The 15,109-nt window shown below is 49.8% G+C and overlaps 1 protein-coding gene across 1 annotated transcript in view; it reads left to right on the top strand.

Moving 5' to 3' along the window:
• Positions 1–1,995: 1,995 nt before the first annotated feature.
• The window catches only part of gfpt1 (glutamine--fructose-6-phosphate transaminase 1), a 72,498-nt gene continuing 59,384 nt past the window's right edge, over positions 1,996–15,109 (top strand). Inside the window, exon 1 of the mRNA XM_060856365.1 lies at positions 1,996–2,127. Coding sequence (XP_060712348.1) covers positions 2,121–2,127 — 7 coding nt within the window. The 5' untranslated portion in view covers positions 1,996–2,120. The remainder of the gene's footprint in view (positions 2,128–15,109) is intronic.

The following is a 15,109-nucleotide window of genomic DNA, read 5'->3' on the forward strand; positions in this document are numbered from 1 at the left end:
GACATTGGTTAGGCCACTTATGGAATATTGTGTGCAAGTATGGTATCGGAAGGATGTTGTGAAACTTGAAAGGGATCAGAAAAGATTTATAAGGATGTTGCCAGGGTTGGAGGGTTTGTATGATAGGGAGAAGCTAAATAGGCTGGGGCTGTTTTCCTTGCAGCATTGGAGGCTGAGGGGTGACCTGACAAAAGTTGATAAAATCATATGGAACAAGGACAGGGTAAGTAGACAAGGTCTTTTCCCTGGGGTGGGGAATCCAGAAGTAGAGGGCATAGGTTTAGAGTGAGAGGGGAAAGGGAAAGGGTGGTGCATGTATGGAATGAGCTGCCAGAGGAAGTAGTGGAGGCTGGAACAATGACAACATTTAAAAGGCATCTGGGTGGGTATATGAATAGGAAGGGTTTAGAGGGATATGGGCTAAGTCCATTGAATCTGTTCCTAGGAGGAATCTGTCTCCCAATGACAGTGCCCGAGGCAGAGAGAGTGAATACTGATGTATGGAATAAAACTTTGTATTATTTGGGAATGAATATTTGGATACAATTTCTATTCTCCTAAATCGTCAGTATCTGCTGGTGACAGATTTTGCAATGAAACAAAGTACTAGAAAGATGTCAAAAAGTGAAATCAACCAAATAAATTTCACATTGCACTTCAACTAGCTATTGCTAAGTGCAGTTCAATTAATCAGTGCAATGATTTGGATTAAAACTTTATCCTTTTACCATAAAACTTTAACATCATCCAAATTTGAAAGCACTGGCCTTCCAACTAAAATGAACCAGATGATATTTACCTTTTAATTAAAATTGTCACCTATGTATGAAATGAGTGAGTTTCTCACTGGATTTGAATTGGTTGTCATCCTCCAGAAATATTGTGGACTGAATTCATAAAATTCTCCCTCTTCAATATATTTGCAGCAGACGAAAAGCATCTCAAAAACTGTCCTCTCATGTATGAAGTTAAAAATCACACAACTTCAGATTATCGTCCAACCAATAAATAGATTTATTTGGAAGCACTGACTTTCAGAGCACTGCTCCTTGTGAAGTATAAGGTCATAAGACACAGAATTTCAAGCAAAAATGTTACAGTGTCATGGAGATGTAATTATATATTAAAGAAATTTAGATTAAGTCTTCCAACTTTTAGAATGGGATGTGCTCGGTCCATTCTTTAATATGTAAATCCCAGAACTCCTTTTCAGTTTCGTTCTCAAAATAGCTTTAATTTTTCCAACAATAGATGTCATCTTAGCTCAGGCAATGCCTTAAAGGTGTGAGGTTAACGTCTGTCTGTGTCTCAGTGTTGAGTCAGACTGGTTCTATTTGTTAAGTGGGATTTACAGAATCTTACATGAATTTGTGCAGTTTTAGAACAAATTAATTTCTGCAAATACAAATTCACCCCATAAACTTAAATGTGTGTGGGTGTGAGTGTGTGTGAGAGGGTGCGTGCGAGGTTTATGAGAGAGGGTCTGCTCTCATACATGATCTTTCACTTCGGAATGGATATTTGCAATGAACGAAAAGTAGTATTTGCAAATAAAAAAAAAGTGGGAGTCATATCCAAGGTGGTGGAGGGGGGGGAAGGGAAGGATTTCTTTATGTTTTTGTTCACTGCCACCGAATGCAGGATTTTCTGGAGCAGTTTGATTTGGAAGGCTTGCAAGGCAAGGAGGAAGATGCACGCTGGATTGCTGCAGCCTTTCTCTGTGTCCTCACCCACATCCTGGTGCCACGTCCCCGGGCGGGGCTGTCAATCAGAGGCGGGTAGGCGGGGGGTCACCGGGCAGGCCCCGCCCCTCCGCTGACTGCCAACCACCCACACCAGCGGTGACGGGCGGCGGCCCCGGCCAATCGGGGGCCGCGGCCGGGCGAGGAGGCGGGGCCGGGGCGGGGGAGCGGGGCCAATGGGAGGGCGGCGGCGGTGGGGCGGGCGCGCGGCTGGGGGCGGGGCGTTGCCTCGCGCCGCCCCCCCTGTGGGAGGGGGTGTGTCCGCCCCGTAGCGAGGCCGCTCTCGGCGCCTGACGGAGGGAGTGTGTGAGAGAGAGAGGGGGAGAGAGGGAAGGAAGGAGAGACTCCAACAGAGAGAGAGAAGGGAGAGCGGACACCATGTGCGGTGAGTTGAAGGATCCCCCTCCCCGGTTACCCCGGTGTCTGTTCCCCGGTCTCCCCCCCCCCCCCCCCCCCGGGTCGGCACCAAGGCCGGTCCCAGGGCGCGCTGGGCCCTCGGCCCCCAACCCCCCACAGCCGCAGCGATCCCAGATCCCCATCCCCAGAGTGATCTCCATCCCCAGAGTGATCCCCATCCCCAGGGAGATCCCCATCCCCAGAGTGATCCCCATCCCCAGGGAGATCCCCATCCCCAGAGTGATCTCCATCCCCAGAGTGATCCCCATCCCCAGGGAGATCCCCATCCCCAGAGTGATCCCCATCCCCAGGGAGATCCCCATCCCCAGAGTGATCCCCATCCCCAGAGTGATCCCTATCCCCAGGGTGATCCCCATCCCCAGAGTGATCCCCATCCCCAGAGTGATCCCCATCCCCAGGGAGATCCCCATCCCCAGAGTGATCCCCATCCCCAGGGAGATCCCCATCCCCAGAGTGATCCCCATCCCCAGAGTGATCCCTATCCCCAGGGTGATCCCCATCCCCAGAGTGATCCCCATCCCCAGGGAGGTCCCCATCCCCAGAGTGATCCCCATCCCCAGGGAGATCCCCATCCCCAGAGTGATCCCCATCCCCAGGGAGATCCCCATCCCCAGAGTGATCCCCATCCCCAGAGTGATCCCCATCCCCAGAGTGATCCCTATCCCCAGGGAGATCCCCATCCCCAGGGTGATCCCTATCCCCAGGGAGATCCCCATCCCCAGAGTGACCCCTATCCCCAGAGCGATCCCCATCCCCAGAGCGATCCCTATCCCCAGAGTGATCCCTATCCCCAGAGTGATCCCTATCCCCAGAGTGATCCCTATCCCCAGAGTGATCCCCAAACCCAGAGTGATCCCCAAACCCAGAGTGATCCCCATCCCCAGCGAGATCCCCATCCCCAGAGTGATCCCTATCCCCAGAGTGATCCCTATCCCCAGAGTGATCCCTATCCCCAGAGTGATCCCCATCCCCAGAGTGATCCCCATCCCCAGAGTGATCCCCATCCCCAGAGTGACCCCCATCCCCAGAGTGATCCCCATCCCCAGAGTGATCCCCATCCCCAGGGAGATCCCCATCCCCAGAGTGATCCCTATCCCCAGGGAGATCCCCATCCCCAGGGAGATCCCCATCCCCAGGTGATCCCCATCCCCAGAGTGATCCCCATCCCCAGAGTGACCCCTATCCCCAGAGTGATCCCCATCCCCAGAGTGATCCCCATCCCCAGAGTGATCCCTATCCCCAGAGTGATCCCTATCCCCAGGGAGATCCCCATCCCCAGAGTGATCCCCATCCCCAGGGAGATCCCCATCCCCAGAGTGATCCCCATCCCCAGAGTGATCCCCATCCCCAGAGTGATCTCCATCCCCAGAGTGATCCCCATCCCCAGAGTGATCCCCATCCCCAGGGAGATCCCCATCCCCAGAGTGATCCCCATCCCCAGAGTGATCTCCATCCCCAGAGTGATCCCCATCCCCAGAGTGATCCCCATCCCCAGGGAGATCCCCATCCCCAGGGAGATCCCCATCCCCAGAGTGATCCCTATCCCCAGGGAGATCCCCATCCCCAGAGTGATCCCCATCCCCAGAGTGATCCCCATCCCCAGGTGATCCCCATCCCCAGTGTGATCCTTATCCCCAGAGTGATCCCTATCCCCAGAGTGATCCCCATCCCCAGAGTGATCCCCATCCCCAGAGTGATCCCCATCCCCAGGTGATCCCCATCCCCAGAGTGATCCTTATCCCCAGAGTGATCCCCATCCCCAGGGAGATCCCCATCCCCAGAGTGATCTCCATCCCCAGAGTGATCTCCATCCCCAGAGTGATCCCCATCCCCAGGTGATCCCCATCCCCAGAGTGATCCCCATCCCCAGGGAGATCCCCATCCCCAGGGAGATCCCCATCCCCAGAGTGATCCTTATCCCCAGGGAGATCCCCATCCCCAGAGTGATCCCCATCCCCAGAGTGATCCCCATCCCCAGAGTGTTCTCCATCCCCAGAGTGATCCCCATCCCCAGAGTGATCCCCATCCCCAGGGAGATCCCCATCCCCAGAGTGATCCCTATCCCCAGGGAGATCCCCATCCCCAGGTGATCCCTATCCCCAGAGTGATCCCTATCCCCAGAGTGATCCCTATCCCCAGAGTGATCCCCAAACCCAGAGTGATCCCCAAACCCAGAGTGATCCCCATCCCCAGCGAGATCCCCATCCCCAGAGTGATCCCCATCCCCAGAGTGACCCCCATCCCCAGAGTGATCCCCATCCCCAGGGAGATCCCCATCCCCAGGGAGATCCCCATCCCCAGAGTGATCCCCATCCCCAGGGAGATCCCCATCCCCAGGGAGATCCCCATCCCCAGAGTGATCCCTATCCCCAGGGAGATCCCCATCCCCAGGTGATCCCCATCCCCAGAGTGATCCCCATCCCCAGAGTGACCCCTATCCCCAGAGTGACCCCTATCCCCAGAGTGATCCCCATCCCCAGAGGGATCCCTATCCCCAGAGTGATCCCCATCCCCAGGGTGATCCCCATCCCTAGAGTGATCCCTATCCCCAGAGTGATCCCCATCCCCAGGGAGATCCCCATCCCCAGGGAGATCCCCATCCCCAGAGTGATCCCCATCCCCAGAGTGATCCCCATCCCCAGGGAGATCCCCATCCCCAGAGTGATCCCCATCCCCAGAGTGATCCCCATCCCCAGAGTGATCCCCATTCCCAGAGTGATCCCTATCCCCAGGGAGATCCCATCCCCAGGGTGATCCCTATCCCCAGAGTGATCCCTATCCCCAGAGTGAATCCTATCCCCAGAGAGATCCTCATCCCCAGAGTGATCCCTACCCCCAGAGTGATCCCCATCCCCAGAGTGATCCCTACCCCCAGAGTGATACCTGTCCCCAGAGTGATCTCCATCCCCAGAGTGATCCCCATCCCCAGTGTGATCCCCATCCCCAGAGTGATCTCCATCCCCAGAGTGATCCCTATCCCCAGGGAGATCCCCATCCCCAGAGTGATCCCCATCCTCAGGGTGATCCCCATCCCCAGAGTGATCCCTATCCGCAGGGAGATCCCCGTCCTCAGGGTGATCCCCGTCCCCAGTGTGATCCCCGTCCCCAGAGTGATCTCCATCCCCAGAGTGATCCCCATCCCCAGGGAGATCCCCATCCCCAGGGTGATCCCCATCCCCAGAGTGATCCCCATCCCCAGGGAGATCCCCATCCCCAGAGTGATCCCCATTCCCAGAGTGATCCCCATCCTCAGTGTGATCCCCATCCCCAGAGTGATCCCTATCCCCAGAGTGATCCCTATCCCCAGAGTGATCCTTATCCCCAGGGAGATCCCCATCCCCAGAGAGATCCCCATCCCCAGAGAGATCCTCATCAGCAGAGAGATCCTCATTCCCAGAGTGACCCCTATCCCCAGAGTGATCCCCATCCCCAGAGTGATCCCCATCCCCAGAGTGATCCCTATCCCCAGGGAGATCCCCATCCCCGGAGTGATCCCTATCCCCAGAGTGATCTCCATCCCAGAGTGATCCCTATCCCTAGGGAGATCCCCATCCCCAGAGTGATCCCCATTCCCAGAGTGATCCCCATCCTCAGTGTGATCCCCATCCCCAGAGTGATCCCTATCCCCAGAGTGATCCCTATCCCCAGAGTGATCCCTATCCCCAGAGTGATCCTTATCCCCAGGGAGATCCCCATCCCCAGAGAGATCCCCATCCCCAGAGAGATCCTCATCAGCAGAGAGATCCTCATCCCCAGAGTGATCCCTATTCCCAAAGTGATCTCCATCCCTGAGTGATCCCCATCCCCGGAGTGATCCCCATCCCCAGGGAGATCCCTATCCCCAGGGAGATCCCAATCCTCAGAGTGATCCCTATCCCCAGGGAGATCCCCATTACCAGGGAGATCCCCATCCCCAGAGTGATCCCCATCCCCAGAATGATCCCTGTCCCCAGAGTGATCTCCATCCCAGAGTGATCCCCGTCCCCAGAGTGATCCCCATCCCCAGAGTGATCTCCATCCCCAGAGTGATCCCCATCCCCAGGAAGATCCCCATCCCCAGAGTGATCCCCATCCCCAGAGTCATTCCTATCCCCAGAGTGATCCCCATCCCCAGGGAGATCCCTATTCCACCTGTGATCCCTATCCCAATGTGATCCCCATCCCCAGGGGTATCCCAATCATCATGGTGATCCCCATCGCAGGGTGATCCCCATCCCCAGGGTGATCCCCATCCTAGGGTGATCCCCATCGTAGGGTGACCCCCATCCCCAGGGAGTTCCCTATTCCAACTGTGATCCCTATCCCAGGGTGATCCCTATCCCAGTGTGATCCCTATCCTCATGGTGATCCCTATCCCAGGGTGATCCCTATCCCAGTGTGGTCCCTCTCCCCAGGGTGATCCTATCCCAGAGTGATCTCTGTCCCCAGGGAGATCCCTATCCCAATGTGATCCTTCTCCCAGTGTGATCCTTATCCCAGGGAGATCCCTATCCTAGTGTTATCCCTATCCCAGGGTGATCCTTATCCCAGTGTGGTCCCTTTCCCCAGGGTGATCCCTATCCCAGGGTGATCCCTATCCCAGTGTGATCCCCATCCCCAGGGAGTTCCCTATCCTAGTGTGATGCCTATCCCAGGGCGATCACCTGCCTCAACCCCCCTGATCCCAGTTTGATCCCCATTGCAGGTAATCTGAGATCTTGCAATCTGCTGGCAGGGTGATCTGTATCCCAGTGTGATTGCCATCCTCACAGCCAGATCCTAGGGCTGATTCCCATCCCAGCTTGATTCCCAGTCTCATAACCAGATCTCAGGGTGGTCCCTTTTCACAGGTGATTCCCACCCCACCGTGACTCACAACACCATCCCAGGGTAATCCCTTACCTAGGTGGTCCCTCACCTCACAACCCAATCCCATGGTGATCCCTATCCTGGGATGGTCCCAATCTCATAAACTGATCCCAGAGTAATCCACACCCCAGCCCATCTCAGGGTTATCCTGATCCCCAGGTGACCCCCAACCTCACAAATGGATCTCTGGGTGATCCTTATCCCGGGTGATCACCAGTCTCAACCAGATCTACAGTCACACAAACCAGTCCCAGAGGGATCTCTATCCTGAGCTAAACCTCAGTCTCACAACTTCATCCCAGGGTTATACTTGAGCATTTTGACCCCATTTTGATTCCCTCCCTACCCACCCAACCCACTTGGGGTGATTCCTACCAGCATGGTGTGATCCTCAGCCTCTCTTAAGTCCCATTGCTCCCTACTTCCTCCCCCTTCCTTTCCTGGTGTGATTCCCATTCTCACAGCCCCTTCCACCCTGTGGTGATCTATAATTGACACAGGGCTCACTGGAACAGTGGCCACAACTACACAGTGACAGTCTCTGTACCTCTCCCAGAGATGCATTTGGGGCTGGTTGTGGTCCCTGCCATCTGTACAGTGAATGAGATGCTGCGAGTGAGATTACAGCCGAGACCTCCTGTCTGACTGTGACGTTCACTGTGACTGCTTGCTTGTGATGCCTTGGGAGCTTGCTGGGTAATCCAGTGCTGGTGTGATGCAGTGGTCAGCTTAGTCTGTGATGATGGCTGCATTCCTACATGCTGATCCCTCTGACATGGTTGGTGCTTCACCTCATTCCATGGAGAGCCCAGACAGGGCCTTGTCATGATGCTGGCACATTTGAGTCCTTGGGATTTGATTAATTGATTTATTGTTGCATTTACTGAAGTACAGTGAAAAGCTCTGTTTACGACAGATCATAGTTAGCAAGGATGCACAGATCAAAAGGAGTCAAATAGGGGCGTGCAGGTTACATTGCATAGGGTGTGCATGAGGCAAGCTCAGCATTATGTGAGGCAAGAGAGTTCCTTCATCACTCTCATAACAGCCAGGAAGAAGCTGTTCTTGAACTTGCTGGTGCGTGTCTTAGGCTTCTGTACCTTCTGCCCAATGGAAGAGGTTGTTGGACATCCCACCGCTGCCATTTCTGCCGATTAAATCCGAACACTGCTGCCCCACTTTATTTAGTGGGCGGCACGGTGGCACAGTGGTTAGCACTGCTGCCTCACAGCGCCAGCGACCCGGGTTCAATTCCCGACTCAGGCGACTGACTGTGTAGAGTTTGCACATTCTCCCCGGGTCTGCGTGGGTTTCCTCCGGGTGCTCCGGTTTCCTCCCACAGTCCAAAGATGTGCGGGTCAGGCCATGAATTGGCCAAGCTAAATTGCCCGTAGTGTTAGGTAAAGAGTAAATGTAGGGGAATGGGTGCGTTGCAGGTCGGTGTGGACTTGTTGGGCTGAAGGGCCTGTTTCCACACTGTAAGTAATCTAATCTAATTATTTCCAGGGGTGCAATGGATCTTTCATGATGTTAAAAAAATCACACAACACCAGGTTATAGTCCAGCAGGTATATTTGGAAGTATGAGCTTTCGGTGCACTGGTCCTTCATCAGATAGCCTTTACGTGGGAGTGAGTTGTGTGAATGGAGTCTGTGGATGAAAGGTCGGCTTCTGTGGTCTGGGCTATGTATGTTGCCTTTTGTAGTTTCTTACAGTTCCGGACAGAGCAGGCCATGAAGCGTCCACACAGTTTGCTTTCAATGGTGCATCTGTAGACTTATGGACATGCTAAATGTCCCGAGCTGCCTCAGTGAGAAGAGGTGTTATTATGTCGCCTTGACTGTCACATCTGTTGGAAAGTCCAGAACAGGTTATCAGTTATCATCACTCCAAGGAATGTGACATTTTCCATCCTCTCAACCTCAGTTCTATTGATATAGATGGGGGCATGTTTCTCCTCCTTTCTTTCTGAAGTCAATGATTAGTTATTTAGTTTTGTCGACATTGAGAGAGAGAGGTCGTTTTGACTTGGCGTTGTGAGATATCTAGTCGAGAGTGTGGTGCTGGAAAAGCACAGCAGGTCAGGCAGCATCCGAGTAGCAGGAGAATCGAGATTTCAGGAGAAGCCCTTCATCAGGAATGAGACTGTAAGCTGATGGGGTGGTGAGACAAATGGGAAGGGGCTGGGGGGAAGGTAGCTGAGTCCTCATTTTCTCCTAGTTGTTAGATATCTGTTCTCCTCCAGTGGTGTCATCAGCAAACTTACAGATGATATTCGTTCGGAGTACAGTCGGGGGCTGAGGATGCATCCTTGGGAAGCTCCAGTGTTGGGTGTTATCACAGAGGAGGTGCAGTTACTTCTCTTCACTGTTTGCAGTCTGTGGGTCAGGAAGCTGAGGATCTAGTTGCAGAGGTTCCAGAGTTTTGAGATCAGTCTGGAGGGGATAATGGTCTTGAAGGTCAATGAGCAGGAGTTTGACGTAGATGTCCTTGTTGTTCAGATGTTCCAGGGTGAGTGCAGCATGAGGGCTATGGCATCTTCTGTAACCTGTTACATTGCTGTATGTGTCTGGGATCACCTGCAAGAGAGTTTGCATCAGGACTTTGAGTGAACACCAGTAAACTGGATCTGTTTTGATTGCTCTGTGAGAGTTTCATGCTTCTTAACTTGAACCTTTTATTCCAAGTTTCATTCACTTGGAATTTCAAGTCTCCAATTGCAGTGATGAGATTGGAACTTGTGTCTCCAGGTTGTCTGTACTCCTTGAGATCACAAGCCCATGGCAGACTCCAGCCTTCTGTTTCCCTGTTGTGCTATGGCCTTAACACTCCGTGCGATATCAGGATGTAAAAATTGTTCTTTCTGATAAGATATGGGCTGTTTGGAAGACAGTATATTTCCAATTTACTGTCATGTGTGATGATGCAGACTGTACCTAAGCAGGTTCCAGATCATGGGTATTATACAATGATCCAGGATTGCTGTCATTTATAAAGAACGATACATGTACACACAGCACAAGGAAGTGGAACTAAACACAATTCACTTTGTTATGTCAGTCCTTTGAACATTCTGTTCTTAACTGGGTAGGTCCTATTCCATTGAAATATTACAAAAGAAGTTGATATTTCAGTATGTTGTGTTCTCTAAAGCCTTTATTTTCACCCACATAAACTATTTTCTGTGCCACTGTACTGTTCATAGTGACAAGTAGAAAGCTGTGGAGATGATAGACCAAGAAGAGATTGGTTCTAGGTTTTCAGATGGAATGATTTGTGCTCATCTCTGTTCTCGATACAGTTTCTTCATTTTTATAATCTGTGTTTCAAAATAGATATCCATTCTCTTTTTCAAATGGGGTATGGCCTGCCCTCAACAGGATACCATCTGTCTTTAGGAGAAGGTAAATGATGCTGGAATGAAGATATAAGGAATACCAGTGAGACACAGCTGTAGCACAGTGTATACTTCTGGTTACCACCCTTAGGAATAGTGTAATTGTGTCCAAGAGGGTGCAGTGGAGACTTAGAAGGGTACTTCCTAACCTGGAGAATTTTAGATATAACAAAGGTTAAGATGACAAAGGTGATCCTTTTTGGAAAAGAGTGTTCTCCCAGTGTCTGCCTCAGCTGCCATAACACACAGTTGATGTTTGCTGACAGACACCATCTGCTTGGTGACTGAAGGTTACCAAGTTGAAATGTATGAAATAAGGTTGATATTAATAGGAAGGTGCCAATTCTACAAAGTTGAGAAGGCCACATGGCATGGCGTCGATGTTGGCATGGAGATTTCGAGGGGGATTGAAGGGGAAGTGATTTCAGGAGGTTGTGGGGGATTTCCAGCTATCAGGCAGTGTGATCGGGTGAGTGACTCAGAAACCCCTGAACATTTGGAAAGGCACTTCAAGCGCTCTAACCTACAAGGCTCGGTGCAGGAGCATCAGTGGGACTTGGCTGGGCAGCAGTGTGATGGCCAGCAGAGACTAATGATGGACCAAATGGCCTCCTCCCATGTTGTAAATTTGTATTGATTCAGCGTGTTTCATACCATTGACTATTTTTCTGTCTCCATTTCACCGATTCATTAACCAGTGGAAACAGTTTCTCATTCATATCTCAGAGTGATGATTCGTTTCCTTCAGCACATTACATAATGTTTTTGGGTCAAGTTTTGGGTGTAAGTATTGAAATGGGTGTTTATCTGGAAAGCTTGAAGCATGCTTCATAACTTGGAAGGTTGAAAACTTGCTTCCTCATTGAGCTGTTAGGCTGGAGCTCAGAAAGCAATGTGTTGTTCTATTCTCCCCCTCAGCAAAGGCTGGTCAGATGCAATCGATGTAGAGTCAGAGTGAATGAAATTACTATGAAATTCACACTGGGTGCCAATTCGGGGTTTGGCACTGAAGCCAACTTCCTTGCAATTAACCAATAAATCAGTCCTCAGTCTTAGATTGATTTGGTAGATAGATTGGAATGTGAATAAAAGCTCAAAACGAGAGGAACTTTTCATGATATTGCAAGTAACCTTACAAGTCGAACTCTGTTTGAATCACACCCCAGTCTCAGCCACTTCGTTCTCACTCTGTATTCAGCTCTTACTCCTGAATTTGCATGATAGTTTATGTTGATCACTGTGTTGTCATTGAGAACTGAAAGACTTGTCCATTTTGTTTATTTACTGTCGTCATTGAGCTCCATCAGATGAATAGTCATCAAGTATCTGGTGACTACTCGCTGTCAAAGAACCCAATGTCAGCATCAAACAATGCTCAATTGAGGGCTGAGCCAAACTGTTCTCCAAAATTGTGCCTTCACTCTTCCAAAGTGTTGGTCACTCCCAGTGGATCAAATCTCAATTTCACAACCAAATTAATGGTAGTCTTGTGCTGTTGGCTCATATCCATTACAAAGCAGGTCAACACTCTTGCCAACCAGCAAACAGTAGAAACCTTCATCTCATTCAAGCGGCCTGTATTGAAGGTACACCTCCAGAGGTGGGAGCACAAAGTACTCATTCATTGTATGACGCACTCCTTGCTAGCAGCTTAATTTGGTACTGACAAACAGGTAAACATTTCCAGGGAGGAGAATGTGAGCACCGCAGATGCTGGAGATCAGAATTGAAGAGTGTGGCGCTGGATGAAGGGCTTCTGCCCGAAATGTCGATTCTCCTGCTCCTTGGATGTTGCCTGACCAGCTGTACTTTTCCAGCACCACACTCTTCAAGGTAAACATTTTCAGCCTGAACCAATAGAGTGTTTGTTCCCAATGCAAAAGTAGCCACTGTGACCATGTACATACGCACATTTGCACCTGTAAGTCCTGTGCACATCATGTTAAATTTTAAATCAATTGTTAGATTTAGGGAAACACAGAAACAGTTATAATCTCTCTGAATTTCTTTGGTCGATGAGTCACTGGTTTACTGAAAAGAAGGCTGATGACTGTTCAGACAATGTCACATTCCACCTTTGAGAGACTGGGTTATTTAACATTAGCCAGTAAAATGTACAGACTGATTGATTGTAATTGTTGCTGTGTTTTCTAGGATTTTACAACTATTTCAAAATTTAATGGAATTGCTATGGCCTATTTGTTTCCTCCTTGGAATGAATTTCAGCACAATGAATGCAGTGGTTTTGTCTCAGAGTCAGGTGCAGTTCTGTTACCTTTCACACTAGTGCATTGCAATATAAAACCTTGCAGTGGCATTGCTGGTGAACCTACCCATCCAACTGGGGAGTTCAAATCAAATGCAGCAGCATATCATTTTCTTTCTTCTACTCCTTTTTGGAAGCCATAAGTCTTTTCTTCAGGTCCATGTAGAAAACCAATCATTTTCACATTCAGACTTCTAATTATAATTCCTTCATTCTTTGCTGTGACCTTTTCTCTGAGATCCATCCTTTGCTTCCATATCCATAGAAGGCTGAACAAAACATTCTAGCTTTGGCAAAAAAAATGTTCATATCACCTTAATTCACAGTCCTAAAGGCTATAACCAATACAGTATGCTCTGTTCTAATGCAGTTCCTTCAATGCGAATTGGCTATCATGCAATTGACGAATTTAGACCATTATTTGTAGAATGCCAACTTTCCTTACCTGTATTGGCTATAACACTATTCTGGTCCCGTTGGTTTAAATGGTGCTGCCATTACACAATTTTTGCATACCACGGGATCGCACAGGAATGGAATTATGATGTTATATCAGAACAGACTTTAGGCTGGGATATGACCAATAGGCTGGGTTTCCCTTCTCCTTCACAAAGAGAAGTTGGAAGAAGGATGTATTTAAATCATTGATGAAATGTTTTAGGGGCCTCGATTTTTCCACTTGAGGCCATCCTGTGAAGCGAATCACCAAAATGTCCAACAAGGAATTTAAAAAGAAGTCTCGTCAAAGCATGGTGAGAACTGGGTCTCTGTGACGGGGAATTGTTGAGGTCAGAGCCATGGGTGAGGGCAGTTTAGGGAATTACATGAAGGTGAAACAAATTGAGGGCGATGTCAGGAAGATGAGAAGGAACATGTGTATTAACATGCAGATGCTGTTGCTCATAAAGGCCATCCTATAAGCCTTCTTAACCACTTAATTGGCCTCTCCCACTGCCTTAACGGACTGGTTGACATGCACATCAAGTTCGCTCTGATCCTCATCTTTGCAGGGTCCAACTGCTTTTCCTTGCTTTGTTTATCCTGCCCAAGTGCATCGCCCCACATGTATCCGGAATGAATTCCATTTGCTCCTGATCAGCCTATCTGACCAAACCATACATATCCTTGTGTAGTCCAAAGCTGTCCTGCTCACCATTTACCACTCCATCAATTTTTATATTGTCTGTAAACTTCCTGATCAACCCTCCTACATTCAAATCTTAATTTTTCATACCACAAACAGCAAGGCTCCCAATACTGATCCCTGCGGAACTCCACTGTACACAGGCTTTCAGTCATAAAAACATCCCTCCATCGTCAGCTTCAGCTTCCTTTCACTCGGTTAATTCTGTGTCCAATTTGCCATATCTTCTGAGCGTGGCAAAGCCATGACAAATTCCAGGCAGCGGGCTTTGGAACTGACTGCCTCCCCCTTTCCCATGGTTAGGTCTGTGTGATTGGAGAGAAAATGTCTGATGTCTGCTGGTGTCTTCCGCAACTTATGCAGGGGCGAAGCATTGAAAATAGGAGCAGAAGTAGATCGCTCAGCCCAACGAGCCAGCCCTGGCATTCAAGGTGATCATGGCTGATCATCCAATTCAATACCCTGTTCCCACTTTCTCCCCAATACCTAACAACTACGCCGAACTCCTTCTTGAAAACATTCAATCTTTAGGCTCAGCTGTTTTCTGCAGCAGGCTCACACACGATGGGTGAAGAACTTACTCCTGATCTCTTAAGAACCAGGAGTACAAGTTAGGCAATTCATCCTCTTGAACCTGCACCATTTAATACAGTCATAGAACATTACAGTGCAGTACAGGCCTTCGGATCTCCATGTTGCTGTGACCTGTGTAACAATTCTGATGAAGGGCTCTGGCCCGAAACGTCAAATTTCCTGTTGGATGCTGCCTGACTTGCTGTGCTTTAACCAGCAACACATTTTCAACTCTGATCTCCAGCATCTGCAGACTTCACTTTTTACTCGTAACAATTCTGAAGCCTATCTGACCTATACTATTCCATTCTCGTCCATATGCCTATCCAATGACCATTTAAATGTCCTTAAATTTGGCGAGTCTACTGCTGTTGCAGGCAGTACATTCAGCACCCCTACTACTCTGAGTAAGGAAACTACCTCTGACATCTGTCCTATATCTATCACCCCTCAATTTAAAGCTATATCTCCTCATGCTAGCCATTGTCATCTGAGGGAAAAGGCATGGCTGATCTTGTCACAGTCTCAACTCTACCTTCCTGTTCGCTCCCCATAACCCTTTAACCTCCCCTGACAGATATGCACACCTTTGGATGGAAGACATAAGAAGTACGTTCAGAGACAAACTGGCCTTTTGACTGACTGCCTTTTTGCACAGCGAGATTCCCGTCCCCAGGCCATCCGCCGCTAACCTGTAATTTGAAATCAAATGTCACTTTTTC

This window comes from Hemiscyllium ocellatum, chromosome 48, assembly GCF_020745735.1.
Source record: "Hemiscyllium ocellatum isolate sHemOce1 chromosome 48, sHemOce1.pat.X.cur, whole genome shotgun sequence".
Lineage (NCBI taxonomy): Eukaryota > Metazoa > Chordata > Chondrichthyes > Orectolobiformes > Hemiscylliidae > Hemiscyllium > Hemiscyllium ocellatum.